Raw genomic sequence first — 23,861 nt, forward strand, 5'->3', positions numbered from 1 at the left:
TCACGGTAGCGCGTGGATCAAAAGGATCGCAGGGGCAGAGAAGCTCGTCTGGTAACGCGAGCGAGGGCATCTTTGGTCCACCGTCGAGATCGGTCCTCAGATAACGTTGCACTCGTATCCACCCCCGCGGCGATCGATTACGGGCAACGATTGTACGTACAAGCCTCTCGGGAGAGCGCCATCCGAAAATCCAAGATTATCTCGAGTTCCTAGTAAATACTCGTAATCTTTCGTTGCTAATAGCAACGTTTTAATAGAATAATGTATAAATATAATAAATACGAGGAAACTGTATTTCAACTGCTATTTGAATTAAATAATATTTGTATCTTGTAATCGAGGAGTTCACGGGCTTTCCTTTTAAATCCTTTTCGACAGAAATAAATAAAGACGTTGTGAGAGACTCAGGATTTTTTCATTGGACAGACATCAGCGTCACACGATGCAGAAATATTTTTACGTTCGTATGAAAGTTCACAAATTACGCATCAGCGATTGTGATAATAGCGCGCGCGATAAACAAATTGTCGAAAATGTTAGCTTTTTTCCACTTTTTCTTTCGTTTTTTTTTTTTTTTTTTTTTTTTTTCCTTCTCCACGAGACGGGCAATTTCAACGGGAGCAGATGACGTCTATCCAATAATGCACACATCGCCTAGCTGGCCGGGGTGCGATAGGCGACCGGCGGCGCCGAAGAACAGTAGCCGCTCACCGATCCATAAACAATCCCGTGATGTTATCGCTTCCCCGCTCTTGTGCACGACAGTGAAGGGAATCCTCGAACGAGGATCAATCGATCCGTTCGCCGTGCACCGCGTGTGCGTCGAGCAGAACTCCGTTTAATTGATATATCGCTGCGCGACCAGAGAATATCTCGCAGCATCGTCTGACAAAAATGTACACGCAACGCGCCTCGCAAATTGTCGAAAATGCGCTCGCGAATCGCCGAGAAGAGGTGAGCTCATCAATTTTTTTTTAGCGCCGACGTCTTTCGTCAGTAAATATCTCTCGGTTAATATTAATTTTACAAAGTAACTCATATACCTAAGTACCACAAATTTTCTTAGACCGATCTTTCTAGACTTGGTGAAACGAGGGATCGGTTTTCGATTTGAAACTATTCTACGGGGAAAAAGAAAACTAATTGAGTATCCCACGCGAGCCAAGCCTACCGTCACGTATCCCTTCCCCGTCGTTGCTATCCATTTCCGCAATCAAGGAACTTCCACCCGCCCTTACGACGCAGTTCCGTACGATTACGATCGTTGTTACGTTCATTGCGCTACGCGCGCGCGGCTTTCCGCAAGGAGCCCCATTAATTGGATCTGGCATCGGGTTACCCGGGCTTCGATTCGCTCCGTGTTCCGCCGCGTAAATCCGGGAGCACGTCGTGTACGCTACCCGTGCTCGATTTCGGCTGTGTTGCTCTTTCCTGTTCATGAGACTGTGTTTGCAGCTCGAAACACGACAATAAATTTCTAAATATGAAGACTCGGTATCTCCCAAAGCCATTTTTCTCACCGGTAGTCGTGAAATATATATCAGATAACGTACGGAAGTTGATTTTTATACCAAGAAATCAAAATTAATTCGACATCCACGACGATACGAATGAAGAGTGGCGTGCGTGTGTAAATTAATTAATAACGCGATGAATTATTCGATAATCGCTTTGTTTAATTTCGCGAGCGCGATTGTGACCGTGTTTCGGCAAAAACGTATTTAGATTATTATTCATTTTCGTGTACATTTTACCGCGGCCGGGACGGGAAGAGAATGATGGCGAACCGCATGCAGCTGCAGGCGCGACCGCATTGTGCATCACTGACACGGCGCATCGTGCGATCCGCTTTCTCTTCGCGGCAGCGTGCGGTGGAGTGATATTCGGTGACTTTTCCGCTGTTCTTTACCGTTACTTCTCACGTAAGAATCTCTTTGCTCTCAATTTTCGAAAATTTCAGCGCGACTTGTGTTTCTCTTTTCCTCGAATCATATCGTCTTTCCTCGCGAGAATGACATAATATATCATGGCGTGCTATCGGTATTTATTTTCCGAATTCTGCCGCGGTGGGAAAATGGAAAGCGGAAAGATGAAGAGTGGCGATCATTTGAAAGAAGGGGGATTCTCTTACTGACGCCAGTCTCTCAACTGAATCCATTAGCCGACGCCATTAATATCTCGGTAATGATGAGCGATGAGCTACCGCGCGAAAGACGAGGTGGATCACAAGAGAACGAGCTACTTTCGGACGTTAAAAGAAAAATAGGAAGAGTAAGCGGGGAAAAAAAAAAGGAAGAGATGAATAGACAGACGGACAGACGGATGGGTAGATCGATAGACAGGTGGATGCACGTTGCGTTACAAGGAACATATGGAACGAAAGAGAATAATCTTGAAGATAAGAATAAAGAACGCGAGGAATCGCGTTGAAAAATAATATAATTAAACCGTAATTCATAATTTATCAGTTATGATAAATATAAATGATAAGTCATGTAATAAATGGTTCCGCGTAATCGTAGCCGACGATTTTTTACGGATTATTATCAAGATGCTGCGTAAAATCGGGCGATGTGTAAAGACAGGCGGTATTGTATATCGCGCACGGCAACGTAATAAGACAGTAAAATTTCTATCGCGGGCATAAATCCTGCGGCGCTTAAATGGATAAATTTCAATACCATTTCAAATTTTAATTAAAATTTAAATTTGCACAAAAAAAAAAAAATTAAGAGGATGGAAGGTGGCGTGGAGGCAAAAGAGCGCTAACATATAATACTAGCGCTAACACGTTCGTACTCTCACATTCGCTACTGCGTAGGTGGCATGTGTGTATTATATACGTGCTTACAGAAGCTTTGATAAATGCTGCTTTACTTGGCCCACCGCCAAATAGCACGCCGCACAATGTATCTCATCGCTTGTGTATTCCTCATCATGCCTTTCATGAGACGAGATACGCTCGTGTCGCGGTGTATTAAATCTTTACACACGGCAAACATATCGGTTAGCGGCGATTAAACGCCGGCCATTCGGCCGACCGTTACGGCGCTTTAATTATTTAACACGGCGCGAGTTACCGGAGAGAGTTCGCGATTTTTTTTAATTACTAGAATAAACGAGACGCGCGTTGCGCGCGCGCAATGTTTTACTTTGTTTTTTATTTTTTTGGAGGAAAAAAAAAACGAACGGAAAGATTAATCGAAGAAACAAAAATTCTTTTTATGAAGCTTTTGTTAACCGATGATACGTCCTTTTATGTCGGAAATTATTTGCGCCAACTTCGCTGGGAAACTTAGCCGCGACTTCCGCTTTCAGTCGAATAATTAAACGCTCTTTCATCGCGATCATTACTCGGCTTCGTTCGTTCATCATTCAACCTTGCATTGAATATGTTCATCTTGACGAACTCTAATATTACGAATAAGTTCTACGGGCCCCGCGAAACTTCCAGTCGAATAAAGAAAATGTTTTCAAGGACGATGTCCTTTCTCGAGATGAATTTCCGTCCACGACCTTTGATAAATATCACCTTCCTCAATCGTACTCCGAATAAGCGCGATTTATCGCATTCCGAACTATGCGTTCCATTGTGTCGCGTCCCTTTTTAGCGAAAGATTTATCAATGCATATTTAATCAACCCTTCGACCAACTCCCAGTTTCTTTCATCGTGTCGCTAAATGAGAATTTCGCTCTTACAATGCTTTCTCGGGCGATACGTCGAGGGGGTCGAGAAATGGAAGAAGCGATGGAGGATCCGATCTGGCTGATCGGAACTACCTTTCAGTCCCGGGAATCCTATCCTTTTCCCGTGAAAATCACTTTCCCTTTTTCACAAGCGGCCCACGTAACGTACCGAGGAAAGGAGCGCCTCTCTCCCTTCGCTCCTTCTTTCCTTCCCTTCGTCATACTCGGCACGTGTATCCCGGGCACTTTCCGGCACACCTACGTGCCTCTTATGAAGAATCCAGTCACAATGGCGGAGGGGTTAGGGATTCCGATACGAATTTCCGGCGAGCCGTCGTCGCCGATATCGAATATACCCAGTTCGAGAAACGAGGAATTTCGCCCGCGAAATTCTCCACCTCACGCGTCATCCTCGCCACCCCCTTCCCCCTTCGGGCTTTCTGCGCAGTAAATGAGGGGTCGCTTTGGTATTTCGCATGGTTATCGATATGAAGGAACCACGATTGATCTCCCTTCCGGATTTGCAATTTCCCCCTTGTTCGTCGTGACTACCTCGATATCGCGACCGGAAGTCTTACAGAATACCCAAGAGAATAAATTTTTAAATCGCTCAGCCTTTTATAAAACTCTGAAATTATATTCCTCAATTTTTCGCGACAAATTAATTGAATGAGTCGAGCTCGTTCACTTTTTTTAAGTTGTAAAATAGTTTGCATTAATTATACATCAATTATACATTAATTATGCATTTTTTTGGATATTTTTTTTTTCAAATAATGTTATCTCTTAAACAATCCGAGTCTTTTCCGGTAAAACAAAGGTGTGTGAGTAGCTCGTCGATGTGCTGATGACAACGCGCGAGTTTTTCTTTGCATTCCGGGTAAAAGTCTTCACGACGGCGGATGGTGGCACAAAGCTATGCACTGTCTCGATTAAGTCTGTCGGAATAAACGAATGAAGCTGTTTCCACGGCGATTAATTCGCCCCTTCCGGTATTATCACGCCCGCAACGGCCGCGTAATAACACGGCGGCGTATCGTAATAGCACACCGCGCGACGTCGTTTTTGCAATTTTCTTTTGTAAGAAAATGAGGAAATTTATACCCGCGATCTCATTACTAGTCGCCGCCGGCGCGAACTGGTTCCCGGCCACTCTAGGTGTCGAAATCCAAGCGGATGTAGCGGAACAAATGAATTAATACAGTGAATTATCGATAATACCGAGTTGACTTTTAAGAACTTGGCTATTCGCGTAGCTGTGATTTTGTTAAACGAAATTGTTATTTTACTCTAACGCAAGTGTCAAATTACCTATATTTAATATTACGCAAAATTCAATATTACGTTTATTTTGCCAATCAATAAAATATCCATATCATGCATTGCGGGATGACGATAATCGCGTGAAAATAAATAAGTTTTGCGCAATAGTTTATTTTATATGTATAATGATATCTCGTTGATGATTGCTCTACGTAAATAGGCAAATATGCTCTAACGGTGGTTCGTTTCTTTTTCAGATGATCGACGCCTCCTATCACACAAACCCGTCGCTGCAAAGCACTGCCCTAATCATCACCTGCGCGGTGGTTCTCCTGCTGATGGCCGCGATCGTGTCTGTCGTTTTTTGGAAGTAAGTACGCTCCCTTCCGTCGTTAACGTTCGCCGTAGCGTTATCGGTCTCGCAATATCGCGACAAGAATTTCAGCAAAGGTCGAGCGATCGTTTCTTACAATAAAACGCCGACTTTGCGCCGGTAAGCCTCGTGTTTTTGAGGCTCGAGGTCATTCGAGAACCTCGTGAGGCAACTCTCGCATTCTTACGCGACAAAACGGAATGGGACGACGACCACCTAGGGCGAGAATAAGGGCGAGGTCGTGCGGGATGCGGGAGAGAGCGTTACCGATCGTTCTGAAATTAACCGAAAATAGAACAACGAGCGAGGACGAGAAAACGAAGCGTCGGTCGGTTTGCTCCCGACGGCGCCTTGGTTGTTCTATCTCCTCGTGCTGGGCGATGATGTATAGCGCGGTGAGCCGCACCGAGGGGGAGCTTTGGGTCTATCCGGAAAATGTTACTTCGAATGCCGAAAGTGGTCGATGGTCAAAACGTCAGCTATCAATACCCCGAGATTTAGCGACGTTTTTGTTCTCTTAGAAAGTGCACCCGTTCTGTCAGAAATAACATAGTGCTCTTTGAGCGCTGTCGTAATACGTATTTTTATCGCTTTCTGCAATTAATATTAGAAATATTAAAATAAACTCGCACCCTAAATAATTAACTAAATAAATATATGTCGAATATAATGATAGGAATTTAAAATCGATTTTTCCAGTAAAATATTTACATGGCCGGATTTGTGATTGAAGCTTTTACGATTGTATTACGCGATTTTTCCGCTTTCCCGATGGCGAGCGAGGCGATCGAGAGGCCGTAGATGAGAGTGTTGCTCTTGAGCGTACCCTAAATTACCCGAAAATGGAGCACCCGAAGACGCGGCGAGAAAGCCTGCCACTTTAATTAATACCTAACCGTGTTTCCGACAGCCTGTGGCTCCGGTTCCCATATCGTGCACCGGGATCTAGGTCGCGGTGAGATTAGATGATGACTTCGTAATTAACGAGGATGCCATCTTGCTCCGCCGCAGGAGGAAAAAAAAAAACCCCCCGCGCGTAATATTGTTATATACTAACAATTAGCGGAGATGACGTTGCATAATAAGTATAAAACGCCGCGGTTGTTTCCGAAGTTTCGCTTGAGAATTTTTATCCGCGCTGTCTTGAGACGCGAGCATCGGGCGGGAAGAAAATAGGACAACGTCGTCGTACTAATGGGCCCTAAATTAGCCAAAAACAAAGCCTCCCCGGGTTTCACCCACTGCAGCCTGCCGCCGACAACGGCAGTTCTTGCTCGCAGTACCACGTGCTGATCTACAAGCGGCTGCGGGAGGTAATTTATTTAGCGCGCGACGGGTAACCAAAAACTTTTCGACTGTTGTGCAGAAATTTTAGAAATTCGCACCTGCGCTCGGCCGCTGTTTTTTTTTCGGGCACTCGCCTTTTCGGCCGTTCTTTGAAAAATTTCCAAATCGGAACACTGCTTTTTCCTCTTTGCAATACGTGACACTTCGGAGATATACGAGACCGAGCTTAGAAATTGTCCCACGAGCGTTAGGACTTTTACTACGAATTCCCGACGAGAGAACAGCACGCCTAATTGGCATTCCGGAGAGTCTTAAATTAAAGGAGAAATAGGCCATTCCTGAAATGGGCGTACGCCCAAGCGCTGTTACGTACCGCCGACAGCGGAACAACGCGCCAGTAATTTGTGACACGGTGGCTCAACGCTAGTCGGCACGGTTTCGTGAATCCGCGGGACACGGGAAAATACATTTACTGACATCCGGGGTGGCTTACTTGAGAGATTTACCGACGCGGGGCGAGAGCGCCGCTCACGCCAATGTCGCGCGTTGATTGGACGCGTAGTAAAAAATGGACCGGCTCGATAAGACGAATAGGAGACACGTGGAAAAGTTGACAATTCGACGCTTTTGGGCCAATACACCCTTTCGTACATTCGAGAGAATCGCATTTTTTTTTTTTTTTTTAACGGCCGCGAATTTCAACCCTTCGAGGTGATCAAACGTCGCTTTTTTCAATTCTTTTCAATGAGATTCCACCCCCGTCTTTCATTTTTCATTTAATCTTAGACGGGGTGAGATAGATAAGAAAACGCGGCGAATGATTCTCGGCGGAACAAAAGAAATGTTTTAAGAGTCCGTGCGAGGAATTTGCATAATGGAGATAAGATCGGCGACATGGAATTTTTTGCGCTGGAGATGCGAATGTCCGTTCAATCATATAGGTTAATATTATGTTGCATTTGTCTCTGCACGCTTCAGCTCACAATCTGAATTACATCTGCCGCCTAACTGGTTTCGTCCGCGTCATCGTCAGATTGCTCGACGGACTGTCAACTCGCGATTAGCTCTCCGCTAATGAACAGCGAATCTACGCCTCTTGTGGCTCTGTCTAATGATCGATCGGCCAGCCAGAAGTCGCCGGTCGAGAGGACAATTTTGGGTAGCACAGTGCGCCGTATTCACGATCGAAACGTGGCTCTTGAAAGCATACTCGTCGCGACAACGGCGGCCCTGTTTTCGCGTGTTTTATCGTAATACTCGGTCATTATCGACGACCACGCTGCCAGTATCTCAAGTGTTACCGGTTCCCCATTCGTGCCTATTCGCGCTTTGTGGGTGGTTATCGTAAGAACGACCATTCCGGTCGCACTTGGACGTCTAAGCGAATTAAAACCGACCGCGATAAAATATGGTATTTAATGGCAGAATGTCAAGATACTTTGCCTTGTAAGCTGCTTAGAAATTGGGATAAAGCGTGAACGTTTATAAGATAATAGGTTGATTCGTACGAGAGGACACATCAAGGTTTGATAATTAAAAAAGTACATAATGTCCTATAAAAATATTCTGAAATACGATTAAAAAAAGAAAGCTTAAAATTATTTTTAATAAAAAATTTTTTGGTGAGATACGAACAGTTAAAGATAAAAGTAGATATGTATTCTTTTCTTCGCAATGAATTTAAATTATGAGAAAGATCCGAGACTGATAATCAGTTCGCATATGGTTCCCGTACAAGTTTCCGCTACGAAGGACTTTTCGTCGGAGTCCCTTCTCCGTCCGGCACAATCGTGACTCTGTTTTCGCGTTTATCGTAATGGCCACGGTCCATTATCGAGCGTGACGTTTTGAGTGTTACGGCGTCTCGCGGCTCGTTACTTTGTGGGTGGCATCGGCCTCCTTTTCTCGGCGTTTCTCTGCGCCGCTTCGCACGCTCTCGCGGTCGTCGGTTCCCCATATTATTGCGAATCTCCCAGCGTTTGTTTCTACAAAACGCAGAACCGTAACCGCTATATCTAAGAGCGAAACCAATCGCGGTTTAAGTGAGATCTGAATTTAAGACGACGGTTTTCTTATGAAATCTTTATACAAAATTAAATCTAGTATTATAAAGAAAAAAAAAATTTACACAGAAATATTAATTACGTAAACATCAATTGCATTACATTTTTTAATCTTTTTTTTTTTTTTATTTTGTTTGATATTAAAATGCGAAGAAATATTTATAACGTTATTCTATGGATCAACTTATTCTTTTTAAGATCTTGCGTGTCAGAAAAATTTATTTATTCACGTATTATTTTGTTAATATATTCTTTATACGTGTATCTTTCGTCGTAAGAAACCCAGCGACTTTGACTCTACGGCACTGTTCACACAATCAGAACGCGGAGAACCGACACGGCCGCCCGTAGTTTGTATGCTAATCAGAGTCGTGTTCTCTTCTCATCCGTACATCCTCACCGCTATCTTCGTCCACCATTGTGGAGTCCAACTATCGTCAATTCTATTTTCTATCCCGTCTTAGCTTCGCGCATTCACGCTCTTGTTCGGCGCCGCGTTTAGCACCGAATGCGGCTATCCGCGTAGATTTGAGTTCTATTTAAAGATACGGAGATCACGCGTTCGACGTAATCGAGAAACGAAAAGTGAACGGCCGCATTTACCACCGCAAGTACGCGAATCCGATTCTTAACTTTGTACATTTATATCCCGCATTTACTATTAAAATTTATTTCAATTCTATTTGTTCGTCGTTCATCGAATTAATAGTTACGTAAAAATTATTTTAAAAAAGTGATTTAATTATAATAATAATACTAATAATCTCGTCAATATTTTAATAACGACTTCTCAGAATTATTTTCACTCTATACGATAATAATAACTGCCGTGAAAGTTATCGGAAAATCACTTTTAATTTGTAAAAGAAGTACTTGCAGTAAAATAATGCGCGGGATAAGAGCCGCGCATGTCAAACAGAACGTAATTTTAATGGTACAAAACTGGGCGACCCGGTTTATCAACGTTTTCCCGCGGGGAATAACATCACCCGTTGCAGATTCGCGCGAGTAAACCGGAAGAGACAAATTGCGGAGCGAAAGAGAGAGAGAGAGAAAGCGGAAACGAACGCGGACGCCCGTGTTCTCTCGTGAGCGTTTCCTCGTCGGCTCTTTTCCCGTTTCCTCCATTTCCCGACCGCCTTACTGTGCTTTGTCTCCATAAGCCACATTCGGGTCACTGGCACGACGAGGTTGCTTTAACGATCTGCATTGCATGAACGTTTCGCCCTCTGGTACTCCGTTCGTCTATCTTTATGGAGAACGTCGGCGTCAAACTGAGAACGTGAGAGACTCTCAGCGACGTGAGGGATTTTTTAAATGTTCAAAGGAAAATAATACGACTATCGGGAAAAGTGAGAAAATACTTGAACTGCAAACTTTGCATATTAAACGCATTAAAATTTGTTAAACAAGACGAAACGCAATTGTAAAAAAATCCCTGTTTAAACGATAGGTAGTTTTATTAGGCTATTGGAAAAAGAAGATGAGATACCTGACTTTGTAAGTTTGTCCTCAAAATTCACGTCTCTTTTTTTTTTTTTTTTTTTTTTTGATATCAAAAAATTTGTCAAGAAAATGAGGAACGTATCTGTTTAACAGCGCGCGATAAAATTAATTCAAATTCTGATAAGAATTAAGTACAAAGTTGCATCTCATAAATTCGAAATTTTAATACCGCGTTTAATATTCATTAGAGACGACAGGAAAAATATTGAACGAGAGCACGAGGCTGATAAGTTCGGGAGACGCCGAGGAATTCTTCTCTCCTTTATCGCACCCTTTTCAATTCCTTTCTGCGATACTGTTTCAGATCGTGTACGACGTCGACAAACAGACCCCGCTTATTTTGTATGACAAACAAACGAATCGAACGATCGGCTTTGCCTTGTTTTATGCCTTTGGTCCGTTCTCGGAAAATTCGATAGCTGCATCTCGAATAATGTACATTTTCGACGGAACTCCGGAGATGATAACGACGAGCGAATATGTAATAGCGATGTAATAAACGGGCAAATTAAAAAAACCACGAGGAGGGTCGACGCAAAATTGAATTTCTAATTTATAAAATCGCGGTCTAAAACTTTGTAATCCCCCCCTCTCTGGTATTTTTTCTTTGTTTTCCTTTTCGAGAATTAAATAAAATTCTCTCGTCGGAACGGGAGGGGAATTATAACGAAACAACCGGAAATTAAAGAGTTAAAATTTCAGGATCAAAAAAGGTGAAATACATCGTACTGGAAAATGCGCTTTTTTATCCAGAAAAGAAATCTACTAAATTGTTTCTCCATTTGTGTATTTTTTTTCTTTTAACTTTATCTTTTCTGTTTGCAATGCTAAGTTTCGCACTTATCACTCGACATTTCCGCACTTAAAAAAATATTTTTTACCGTTCGCTATTCTTTCTAGTTAAACACGTTTTCAGGAATAAATTACAAATAACGCGTAATATATGATTAAAAAAATAAGGTTTACATATGCATGTAACTGCAGGGTAACAATTAAATGGAGTGATCTACACTCAAACATCACGCTATTTTGACATGCCACGTGCGCTTCTCTTCGTCCACGTTCACGTCTTTGTCGTCATTGCTTGTTAACGCCGCTTCCCCGGTTGTCTTAAAAATATATACGACCGACCCATCCTTTCTCCCGCGTCTCTTTCCCTTACAACGCGACGAGACGTCGGCAAGAAGAGCGCGCGCAAGAAAATCGCAGGATGCACTTAGGGATATTACAGGGAGCGCTGGCGGGAGAATTGCCAGACACGGATGTTGGAATCGTTAGAATTAAACCTTCGTGCGTGGTTAAAAGTCGACACGCAAAGGAACAAAATTTTGAATATTATTTCGGAAAATTCTAAAAGCAGCCCTACTTAAAAGTCTCGAAAGAATTATTACGACGTTCATATAAGTCCGGTGAAAATTTATTTCTCGGCGCGTATCTGCCCGAAGGAGAAGACAACGAGTTTAACAATGGATTTACTCGAGTTTAACCTGCGGAGAACAAATTCTGTCTGGTTTGGGGGGAAAGGAAAATTTCTGTCTCCTTACAATCGCCGGCTATTCGTCAATCTTGCGGGATGAGATTTATGAGGGTCTCCGGTTAGTACGAAAACGATAATGCGCGTTCGGCAGGATCTCCGTGAAATACCTCCATGAACGTCTTTCTTTGATTTTTGCGCGTTTCGGTCAGAGACGTCGCTTGCCGCTCTAATTTTGCGTCCATCGAAAGTGAAACCAACGACAATCGAACATACGACATGACGAAGTGGCTCCAATAACAAAGGAAAGTAGCATAGCGAGACAATACTCGCAATAAATCAAGTTGTCGCTTGAAAACGTTCGCGTATCGAATACTTTGTGATAATTTATGGACGAAAGTTCTCCTTCGTTTCTTTCGAAGAATATTTGGTTTCGCGTAAATTTGTCGTATAAATAATTCATCGTCGCCAGGTTTGCGGCAACTTTTTAATTGCAGAAGTGCGCGTAGAATTTTTATTGTTCGCGGTTCGGCTCATTTTGAAGACGCGCGTGTAAACCCCTTCGAGTAATCAGGAGGCTATTGTGAGTAATGCTCGGATGCGGCGAGGAACGGACGCTGCACCTCGCAATGCGCCGTACGCGATAGCGTTATATGCGTCGCTGCAATTTCATCGGCGATTCGGCGAATTATTGGGGGCGCGAGGACCCGAGAATGTAATGCGAGGAGGGCGCAGGAGGAGGACACGCGGCTACTGATTCACGCCCGTTGTTTCTACAGACGTGGTCGGAAGGGACAATCTGACCCGGTCTATGGATAATTTAACTCACAGTATGGGCTTGAATGGGTTATAATTGGTGATGGCAGGCCATCAGGCGACGCCAGGCATTCACCTTACCGAGAGCGAGAGAAGGTGAGAGAAAGAGAGAACCGTCGAGCCCGTCGACACGTAGCCGTTCCTTCGCAAGCGTTGACGGAACCTCCCGTGGCGTATCCTCCCGTGACGCGACTTAACGCGACTCGCAAGCAAAACGCGAGCTTGCAAACGCGCTTCGAGCCCGCGAATCTTTAGCTTCTTTTTAATTAATTTCCTCTTGCTTGTCAACCGAAGAGCTCTTCGAATCGTCGATCTTTTCAATTTTCGAGTTTTACAAAGCTCCCGAGCTTGCGAGCTTTTAATAATATTCGCGCAAAGCTCAAGCGAGCGTCACAGATGATCGCAGTTTACGAGTTTAATGAGATACAAGATATATAAGTGGCTGGTAGATACGTTCTTCAATTTGCGCGGGACTTAAGCTTCTTTACAAAGATCCCGCGCATAATATGAATACTAATCGATCCTTCGAGGCACCGTCCCACGCGCGAACTTTATACTGCTAAATGAATGATCCTCGAGCTTTCCCGATCGAGTTCTCTGCACGGGGAGCGGTAAAATTTAACTTTTAACAAGGCGCATTGTCGCGAATACTCTTCGATTAAGAAATCACCTCGCTAACGAAACGAAAGAAAAGTCCGTGCATATTTATAAATATAAATAAAAAAAAAAATAGACGAGACATGCATTTATTCTGCGAGATAAATTCTAAAAGGTAAATGAAACTTTCGTTGAAACTGACCGAAATAAAGTTATTGATTTCCACGCGTGATTTTTTTAATTTCGCCTGAAAGTCTTTCCATTATAAGCACAATCGTTTCGAAAACGTACAACGAAAATAACATTCGTGTAATTACGAAATCCGCGAAATTTTATGGGGGAGAACTTTTCTCTTATAGCTTTATACAAAAATATCGTAGGCGAACGAGTGAGTGCACGATGATCTCACAGTGAAGGGGATCGAGCACGGGTCCGGCACACCGCTGGCCAGTTCGATTTAATTACGAAAATATGAGGCTGATTCTCGCAGCTGCCACAACGCGAAATAGACGCAGGGTGCATCTTTCGCGGGATGCACAGCCAATCCGTATCGGCGTGATGCAGCACGCGTGTCGGCACCGCATTTCGGCGAACATTGAATGCGCCAGTCATCATTCCGGCGGTAATATAGGTACTTGCGACCTAAGAGGGAATAATAAAGATAACCCCGCGGGAGGTGGGTGGTGCAGCGAGAGCTTTACACGGTTTCTCATTTCTATGAATACTGATAAGTCACTTGGTTGGATTGGTCATCGAGAATAATTGAAAATAGACACGCGGTAGCAAATAACACTGATTTGTTTGAATTATTTTGGACATTTATAATTTGCGACTGTTAAAGTTTAAAAACGCTTGTCTTTTCGATTTTTTCGCTTTTGAACTTGTAAACATTTTTTTACTCTACAGATTATAGGTACGGAAAACTCTTTCGGATTTTTACATCTTCTATCTCGTGCGCGTCGAGCGTCTTTGAGTCGTTGCGAAAGTATTTCGATTTTTATGCTCCCAGCAGTTCTCAAACTTTAAGATCCCTGAGACTTTGAAAATGCTTCGCAGCTTTAGTCTTAAGGTTGTTAACGTTACACGAGCTTAAATGATGCTATCGCGGGTAAAACTGGAAGGCGAGACTATTTCGACACGAGTGTCCAGCTGACGTCAGATAACTTTTACTTAACGAGAATTGCGTCGGAGGGAAATTTGAGAAACGCTGTTTCAGGAGATATGCGTATCTCGCGAAATGCGACTGTTATCGTAGTCACATTCTATTGTACTCTCGCAGACAGTGTTATTACCCTAACCGCCCATAATTACGTCATCGTCATTGTCCTCGCGCATGTATCCCCATAAATGCCACGAGCCCTTGGCGCCCTGTGGTCCCTTTAGAATCCGCGACTCCTCCCTCCTCTCTCTCTCTCTCTCTCTCTGTTTCCTTCCTGGTTACGCACTGTCGTCAGATTCGTGATATTCGCGCAAGCGACTATGCGGCGACGTCGGTTTGCCAACCAACACACGTCGTACGCGGACACGCGATGCGTCACCGTTTACCTGTATCCGCATAGCGTCGAGTACCTGAATCCCGCAGTACATGTCGCAATACATACACGCGACTAAGAGATTCCTGCGCGTCTCTACATATATCCGCGTTGCCGCATTACTCGAATACACGAACACGCACTATCGCACGGCACGGTGGCGTACCGGCGACATGATGCACTCACGTACGGTAATAGTTCTAGTTGGTCTTAACGTTTAAGTACTCAGACACATCGGAAATAATCCTCTGCCAAAATTTACCGAGAAAACCAGTCGTGACGTAATTTCGATCGCGGAAGGAGTGTCTTCATATATGCTTTGTATTTCTCTTAAAGATATCTTAATTTTCATCGATACAACTAGTGCAAGTTTAATAGACATAATTAAAGACTTAATTTAATTAATTACCGACTGAATATTACAACGTCATGAATTTTCTTCGAAAATTGTAGATATTTCCCCGAGATCTTATCTCGCGTCGCTCCGAGCGATATCTATAACGGCCTCCGCAGCGATATCGTACGCGTGCATGGCACGTCCAAGTGCACGCACGTACGCAATACGCAAGCGTACGCACGAGCAACGGCACGCGGGTCGATTAATCGGCGTACACGTGGGCTAATGTAACGCTGCGCGCCAGTTATGTTACCATGTTACGTCGGGTATGCCGACCGCACACTCTAGCTACGCAACCAACCCGAAGGGCTGAATTGGAGAACTGGCAAGAGCGAGCATTCCCGATATGTATATGTATGTAAAGAGAGAGAGAGAGAGAGAGAGAGAGAAAGAGAGAACGTATATGTGCGTTGCGTACTTGACTGCTGCGACCCGCGTATTAGACTGCATTTCACAAATTATTGGCGCAATCCTGTGTTTAAGACTCTCCCTTTTCACCTCACGAAACTCTACCTTCTGAGGCGGACACAATGCGTTCCATCGACGCGGCATCGAGCGGGGGCATCTTCCGGAATGCCCGATAGATTCCAGACGAGAATTATTTCGAAGTCTCCTTCCGGTTCTCTTCCTCTCTCCTCTCCTCTCCTCTCTTCTCTTCTCCTCTTTTCCTCGACAAATTGTGATCCGCTCTACGCATTGTTCCGCCATTTCTCAATTATTATGCACTACTGGCTCTTTTCGAGGCCGTTCCGAGGCCCAACAGACCGCCACGAAAGGTTTTGAGAGTCCTTGAGATCGTCTGCTATCCGGAAAGATAGAGAAAGGAGTAACGAGAAAACTCCACAAAGTAAATGGCCGAGACCGATTCTATTTGTTAATTACTAATTTTCCAAAGTTGCAATTTTTATTTCGCGATTTACTTTCACGCGAATTTCCAACGCACTTCGCGCGATTCCGCGAGCCGGAATAATGTTATATTACTTTATTAAATACGAACGCGCATGAAAAAAATAAATGCGCGGGAGAAGGTAGAACACGTTGCTCAAACGCACGTGGATTGCAATTAATTAGAAGAAAGACAATCTTCCGCGTGCATATTTGCAATAGCAAATAAATCCCGTGGCCGCAAATGTGAAAGCATATTCCCGCTCGCGCAACGCGCGCTCGTTTAGAATAACGAGGGGCCGCGGAATTAAAAAAGAGAAGCGAGAAAAAAGACAGGAGAGCGACAGATGCGTCGTAGCGCCCGAGTTTCATAAACGAAATTATGCTAACTATACGCAAAGGAGGCTCAAATCTCTTTACAATCAAACCGGTGAGATTTTGTCCGTCTTGTTTACTTCTCTCTAGCCTGCTTTTTCTCGTTTGCTTGTTCTTATTTTCTATGTTTTATTTATCTCTTTGTGGTGGCGCAGAGAAACTCTCTCGTTCAAACAATTGATGTAAAATTAATTCATTACGTGTAATTGCAAGGGATCAGTTACAGGTATTACCATTTTCTATGTGGGGTGTTTAATTAAAAAGAGGGTCGAATTGCAGATTAAGAAAAAATGTGACTTCGCGGCAACAATGAAAATTCTACCGCGATCATGACACGAATCTTTATGTTACGGTAACGGGAGTGTATATTTTTTTACATTACTCCTTTGTGATCGGTTAATGCGAAATACAGTATTTTAATGGCACTACGTTCCTCGCGCGGATTATAACTTTTATTTTATTTACTTTGCGTGTGTAATTTTATTAATTTCCCACTGACAATATTTGACTTCATTATATTTCGAAAAAGCGGATATTGTATTCTCACGGCGGAAAGGTAAACAATTAGCTTTTTATCCCGGCTTTGTTTCTCGTTCGGTGAACGCTCGACTGCAAAGAGCTCGATAACGTTAAACGCGATCCGATATTTTTCGTACGAAAGCCACGCGACATTAATGCCAGAATTCAAATAATTAAATTAAGACACGAAGTGACAGTTGACGGTTCCACGAGGCTCTTAATCACCGTCGTCGTTTAATTACTCTTTCACGTAGCAATAGCGTCAACTCCACTGACCCCATTTCCTCAAAATATCATCATCCGAAGTATGGCGAGCCAGGGCGAGCTAATGACGAGGAAAGACCATCATTCGGAAACCGATTGCTCTCCCTTATTGAGCCTCTAAATCGCCCTCGCGATCTATATGACGCCGATGAATCGCCCCATCCATCGTGGAACGTTAGGTTTATTAACTTTTCGCGCTAAAAACGACTTTCGTCATTATCGACATTTTTTGCGCTTTAATCTTTATAATGCAATCTAATAATAAACTTTCGTTAGCCGAAATGTCCAGCATTTAATTCACCCTTAGCCTACGTGATAAATGAAAATTCGCGGTGAATACAAAAATTTAATTTCCCGCGTATGAAGCGTAATCCTTGCTTAGGAAATTGGCTGCTCGATCGCGCTTCTCCGACTTCGTCCCGTCCATCCCTCCCCCTCCCCTACCCACCGATCTTTTGTTAAAGCGCGCGTGAGAGAAGCGATCTCGGCGCGAGACGCGGAATTCGCTGCCGCTGATCCGACCGGCTGCGCGAAATAAAATAAAACGGATATTAAAACTTGGGCGAGAACTAATTTCCTCGCGTTTCCAAGCATAATATTCGCTTTCCCTATGCCACTCTTTTCCCTCCTTTCCATATTTTTATTCCTTCATCACTGAGTTAAACCACCTATCGGACGAACGGCTCTTGAATATTCAACGATGAGCAGATGCGGATGCATGAATAGGCGAGAAAATCAAGTTCGGATTCGAATTTGACGAGTGACAGTCACGTTCGGACCATCCCGCAGATTGAACTTTGTCAGGGCGCCAGTATGACACTTCTAAAATGCGAACTTGGTTCTCAAATCTTCCGGCCAACGTCTTTTAGACGTCTCGCGATAATCCTCCGATAGTTCAACGTAAATGAGATAAAGCATAATTTCTATACTACTGTTATATTTTTTCATTATTATATTATATTACGTTACTTACATTTTTGTAACACGAAACAATCTAATAACAAATCTAAGGTCAAACGAAAATATTTTGTGCTTTATGCGTACCGTTTTATTGCACGTCTTGCATTTTACATTCAGGCAAATTGATCGTTTTACCTTCGAAGTACCAATAAAACTTTATATTCGAACGAGCGTAATTATTTCCCCTCGCTCCGTTGGAAAATGCAAGTTTGTTCGATACCGTCATTACGAGCTCATACAGCACAGTAAAGACGAAGGAACAGTGTAAAATCGATTGATCGGCGCGTACCGCAATATCTCGAGGTAACGATCTCGAAATAGACCGTGAAACGACATTAATACTCGGCGTCAAAGGACATAGCTCTCTTCATTTGTGTGCTCGTCCAAGTACGATGCGTCTGACGGAATGTTCGTTGAACCTCCTCCGCGAAACATATGAGAAACTTCGCAGTTGCTTTCGCCTCTGTTTTTAGCTATCTTTGAAATCATTATTACGTTTGCATCCCCGCGAATCGAACATTTCCCTTTTTCTTTTTTTCTCTTATCGCGAAGACCCTGCCGGACAGTTAATCCCGTCCCGTTTCACTTATTAAATTCTTATCTCGCCCTCTTGGTACCTGCATTTCAACAATCATCTTCATTTCTCTTACTTTGTACTACGATTACTACGATACTTGACTCGCTCGCCTCTCGATATCCCGAATATGATTAGTCCCGCTCGATTAACTAATGAAACGTATTCCATCAATACACCGCAAGACGTGTTCGTCGAATTTTTACTATCGGCTTTAATTTTTTATATTGTATATTATATTTGTATATTGTAATTTTGATAATAGAGATTGTGCTACTGATTTATTAACAGACTTTATATTTTTGCGTAAAGATCGGATCAAGGCTTATTTCACCCTTGTATATTATTCGTAGCGCGATCTCAACCCTATCCCTGATTTGCTGTTTAACAGCGAGCATCAATGTCTGAAAAAGTCCGGTAAAGAAAAAACAAAAGATTCCCTCCAACTCCCAAAAACTCCCTCCTAGAGTCCATTTACCTTCCCTCGCAAACATTCGCTCATTAGGCAAATTCCATCGCCTGCGTCGACCCAAAAAAAGGCGTCCGTGCCTTTCCTCAGCCTTAACATACAAATTTATTCGTAAACTTCTACAATTTAAATGTCCGCGGTGTTTCAATCGAGGGGCGTCGTCGTTCTCCATTCTCGTTTACCTCGCGCACGTATAAACAACTACCGGATTAGTTTTCCTTTCCTCAAACTTTCATCAGTTATATATATCCTTCTTTGTCTTTGTTTTTAGTTTTCTCTGCCTGCTCTCTCTCTCTTTCTCTCCCTCCATCAAATATTAAACAGCCTCCTTTTCATGCCACAACCTGTTTAGGAGATGAAAAGGATGGCGGGGAAAGCAGCAAGCTCGTGTGGCTTCTTAAGAACTTTGCAACAGTTTCGGAACTCGTTTGGACCTCCGATCCCTGTCCCGCTAGCCTAGTATTTCGTAACCCGTAATTATATTTGCTTATTAAGCCTCTCCTCGCCCTGACCGTTTTCCTTCTTCCGCATCGTTTCGAATTTCCATGAAGAACGAAAACTGCCTCCCGGAAAACGCAAGTTTCGGGGGATAATCTTCGAAATTAATGATTAAATATCCAAAAGAACAAACTCTCATAATTACTATTTAAGTCTTCCACAGTTTACTTTTTTTTTTTTTTTGTTTCATAAAACTTCAGATACGCGGGAGTAATGTTAACAGGCTTACGTGCAATTTAATACGTGTAATTTCAACTAATAATTTTCCTTATTCTCTTGACATGAATCAACGATAATTGATTAGGATATTCAAAGCAGAATTAAACATATTCATTATACGTGTTTCCTCTTTTGAATGCGTGATCGCCCGGAGGAGCAAACGCGGAGATGGAGTTTTGTAAATTACCGCCGTTAATGCCGCGTTACATATTTGTCGGATTTCCAACTCGAGATTGCCGGCTTTACAGAGCATAACTTACGTATCACACAGAGTAGCTGTTAACGTCTCGCCGAGAGAACCGCCTCGGCAAATGGAAACTTCGGGTGAACCGAAACTACATCGCGGAGGGTAGGCTGCAATTCGCGTACGCTTAATGTGCTTCCGAAATTGTTTAAACTCGCTTAAGTAAATAAAATTCGCGAAACGCTTGCCTTTGTTCCTGCCTCGACAAACGATTTCGATAAACGCGATACGTCGAGAACACTCGGGATTTATTGATACTTTGCACGAAATTTTATTCACGCGATGTAATCTTAATTTAATTACGGAATTTAATTACACTTGGAGCCTTGCAAAAACGCATCGATATTCATTATTATTGGAAGGAAAATAAATATTAAGCCCTTTTTTTCGCACCGTTACAATCCGTATATCTCGCTGAATTTTTATTTTCGTGGATTACTCTTGGATTATTTGCGCATTGTTGCGCAAGTCTCTCTGCTAGATTGTTGCCAGCGCAATTGCGAGGACTTTCCAGCTGGCGTTCTGTTAACGCCGCGCAATCGAGTCGCGACGGATTAGCGAATGGATAGCGTATTAATTATATTGTTAGCGGACGACGCGGAGAGCGGCTCGACCGCGGCGGTTTTTCCGGCGGTCTCGCATCCGGACAGTGCAAATTTGCGGACGAAACCGCATGTTATTGGTTACGAATGTGCCGGCAGACTTGCTCTCGGACGCGTCTGGCGCAAACTCGCCGGTATTTTGGTTTAGAAATTTGTTAACGTCACAAATTCACCCGCGCGCCGAAGTTCCACGTTTATTTGAGCTGTTCACGCGATGTGACATATTTTTCCTTTTCTTCTAAGAAAATACATAAATAATCGTTTTTTTACCGGTCACTCAATCCTGCGCGTTTTGACATTTTGTCGCGGAGTAAACTTATGGAACGCGGAATAACATGAGACTGCAACTTTTCCACGTCGTTCCTACTTTTTGCAAATAAACGTAGTTTATTCTATCAATTTATATATCTTCTCGTTGCTACATATTCCGAAGAGATCGAGCGATAAATTTGACGATGAAACCCGCCTCTTCGTGTAATTGGAGGTAAAAGGCCCGCTCTTTCGAGAAATATAAAAAGCGATAAGACAATGATCTTATTTTATTGGGACGTAACCGACGAAAGAATATATCGTGACTCTGTCGTGGTAAACTAAGTGGTAAACTAAAAACTTCCCTACTTTTTAGAGACCTCGCTTGTTCGCGCAAAGGTTAAACCACTTTTGGCGGCAAGTACCCACCCGCAGTCAATCGCAACCCTTATGCTCGTTACCCTGAAAAAAAATGCGGACCGTAAAGGTCCTCCTCTCTCGTTTCACGCTGGTGCAAGGCCATCGATTTACTACCAAAGGGGTGCGAGTAATACCGAACACCCGCATATTTTAAGCGGGCGTCATGCACACGCTCTTCGCGCGAATTCGACGGTTCTTAAAAACCACTCGAGAAACCTTCGCCCTGCGCGTTTGCGTTTTTCTGCAGGCAAATTTTCGTTGCCATTCTCTATCGTCGAATCAGGATTTAATAACGAACGTAACGATAAAAAAAAGAAGCTGAAAAGGGAATCCTATTTTATCCTAATAGCGCTACGCGCGCGCTATTTTTTGAGACCCCAATTACATACATGTGGTACACAAAAAAAAATTGTATGACTTACCAATCTGCACCAGCGGAGTTGTTGAGTTCTGCCGGTGACTGTAACATAAAATTAAACAATATTAATGTAGACGTGCCGAAAACAGTTAATGTTTAAACAAAAAAAAAAAATTACGCGTTTCTTTTGATTCTTTATAAATAAAAAATTAAATAAAAAAAAAATTAAATTAATTAAATGACAAATTAAAAAAAAAAAGAATTAATTCTCACCTAAAAGTTGCTCCGCCGATGCAGGATGCCCGTCCCAGGCCTGCTCCTCCTCTCAGATGGGACGTGTCGAGTCATCTTTCCGCGCACTGGACACTCGCGAACGCGCCCGATTAATTGTCGCGAGAATTAATTTTTTTATCTAACACTTTCGCGCGATAGTCCACGGCATTCCCGTTAAAAAATTTTTTATATAAAGGAATGACGCCCGAATACTTTTCGAAATTGCCGAAGCGACCGACGAACCGCCTGCGGTTCGTATTTGTATAATTTCGGCGTGCGACACTTCTTTCATTTTTTTCCAACGTGGATGTAAGGCTGGTACTCCTTTGAGTCTTTTTCTAGATTAATCTGAAACAAAAAAGTTATATTTTATTAGCAAAATTGACGAAAACTAAACGTACTGCGTTACAAGTAATTACAACTTATTTATGTGAAGTATTCACTCTACATATACCTAACATGTACGCGTTATCGATCGCGAAGGTCAGTATGCATCAGCTAATATTGTATACTAATGTACGTTTCACCTAATAACCGTGCGAGATGTGTACGCCGCGCGCGTGACTGACCGACCTCTAGTCTCGGTCGCTACGCAGCCATAAAAATACATTAACAGAGATTTTCAGACCTCGCATTCCTCGCTATTCCACGAACGAATATCTCCCGAATCTATCGCGGACTGGTCGATCGAAACACTCATCCCTCGAGCCCGATTGTACTTTTCGACACTTCATCATTTACGGCAAAGAGACGCGAATTTAGTGTACGCGTATACGAGGTTTCTACTTACTTTGTATCAAAAGACGTGGGTCGCCGGTACGCACAATTAATCCGGGAAGGTAATTCGCGCCAGATTACGTGTCCCTGGCCCGTCGATTGTACATAGATTTTTAATACGTACGGAGCACGTGCTGCGTACGTACGTCTCGCTCGACCGCTGGAGAAAGACAGAGGCGAGAGTGGGAGTAGTGGGGGAAACGTAGCTCGCGCGCGGCACGTACGCCGCTCACTTATATCTTATATCGCGGTATTAGTCGATTAGACTAATCATTTGAAACAAGCTTTGAAATGTTTAACTCAGATAAAAAAAAAAAGGAAAATGGGAGCAACTTCGTGGTATTTATTCTTCATTGGAAAATCTAAAGAACAGTGAGTACGTATAAGACGCGCATTTGTAATATTTCGAGATGTTTTGCTTGCGGTTGCATCCGTGTATCAAAAGCACATCAAGCGCCGTATGCCGCACTCCTAAGCGCTAAATAAGAAAACGACGCACGCTTCAAGTCATACAGAGAATGTTGCGCTTTGTAGTCCCGGTTTCCCGGATATCGGAAACGGGGAACGTTACAAAGATTTGAGTATCCCGAGTATCGCCGGCAAGCGTATCGCCGGGATAAATCACTTCTTTTTTTTATTCGCGACCGTAAACCCGTGCCGCTGATAGCAGCTCGCATTTCGTGGTCGTAAAGGGTTTTGAACGGGGCTCGTTCACGAAAGGACCGTCACCCCGGGCTAGAGAGATCGGGTAAGGATCGATGAGAGGACCTCGACGGGGCCGTCACTGATAACAGGCCGTTCGCATGACCGAACCGGAATAATGCCCGTTGTATGCTAAACCCCGCTGATAAGCACGCGCCAACCCCTACGGCACGATAGCAGGCAAAACAATATTCCTCCTCCCCGTGCAGATACGAGATAGATTCGGTTTTACATCGGGCCGTCAAACAAATGTACCAAACGGATTTCGGGATGATGCCCGGCGTTGACGACACTCCCAGTAATAACAACGGGTATTTCTGATGACGATATTTACCTTCGATATTAACTAGCCGGCTTATCGATCACTGCAAACTCTATTACGTCCGACTTCTCATCCGCATTCGCTTCTGTTTCCCGGTTTATTTTTAAAAATTCGATATGATTGATATGGTCACGGCTTCTCCCCGAAAAATCTCG

The 23,861-nt window shown here is 43.3% G+C and overlaps 1 protein-coding gene and 1 long non-coding RNA gene across 7 annotated transcripts in view; one reads left to right on the plus strand and one right to left on the minus strand.

Annotated features, from left to right (window-relative positions):
- The window catches only part of Pxb (pxb), a 244,252-nt gene that overhangs the window by 194,000 nt on the left and 26,391 nt on the right, over positions 1-23,861 (plus strand). For all 4 annotated transcript variants that reach the window (XM_070662526.1, XM_070662528.1, XM_070662527.1 and 1 more), the window contains one exon: positions 5,209-5,321. In XM_070662526.1, the coding sequence (XP_070518627.1) occupies positions 5,209-5,321 (113 nt within the window). The remainder of the gene's footprint in view (positions 1-5,208; positions 5,322-23,861) is intronic.
- LOC139106061 (uncharacterized) overlaps positions 1-23,861 on the minus strand; it is a 61,163-nt gene that overhangs the window by 18,842 nt on the left and 18,460 nt on the right. For all 3 annotated transcript variants that reach the window (XR_011546288.1, XR_011546289.1, XR_011546287.1), the window contains 2 exons: positions 21,906-22,253; positions 21,697-21,734 (listed from right to left, as the gene is read on the minus strand). This is a non-coding gene — a long non-coding RNA (uncharacterized lncRNA). The remainder of the gene's footprint in view (positions 1-21,696; positions 21,735-21,905; positions 22,254-23,861) is intronic.

Source organism: Cardiocondyla obscurior, linkage group LG10 (genome assembly GCF_019399895.1).
Source record: "Cardiocondyla obscurior isolate alpha-2009 linkage group LG10, Cobs3.1, whole genome shotgun sequence".
NCBI lineage: Eukaryota > Metazoa > Arthropoda > Insecta > Hymenoptera > Formicidae > Cardiocondyla > Cardiocondyla obscurior.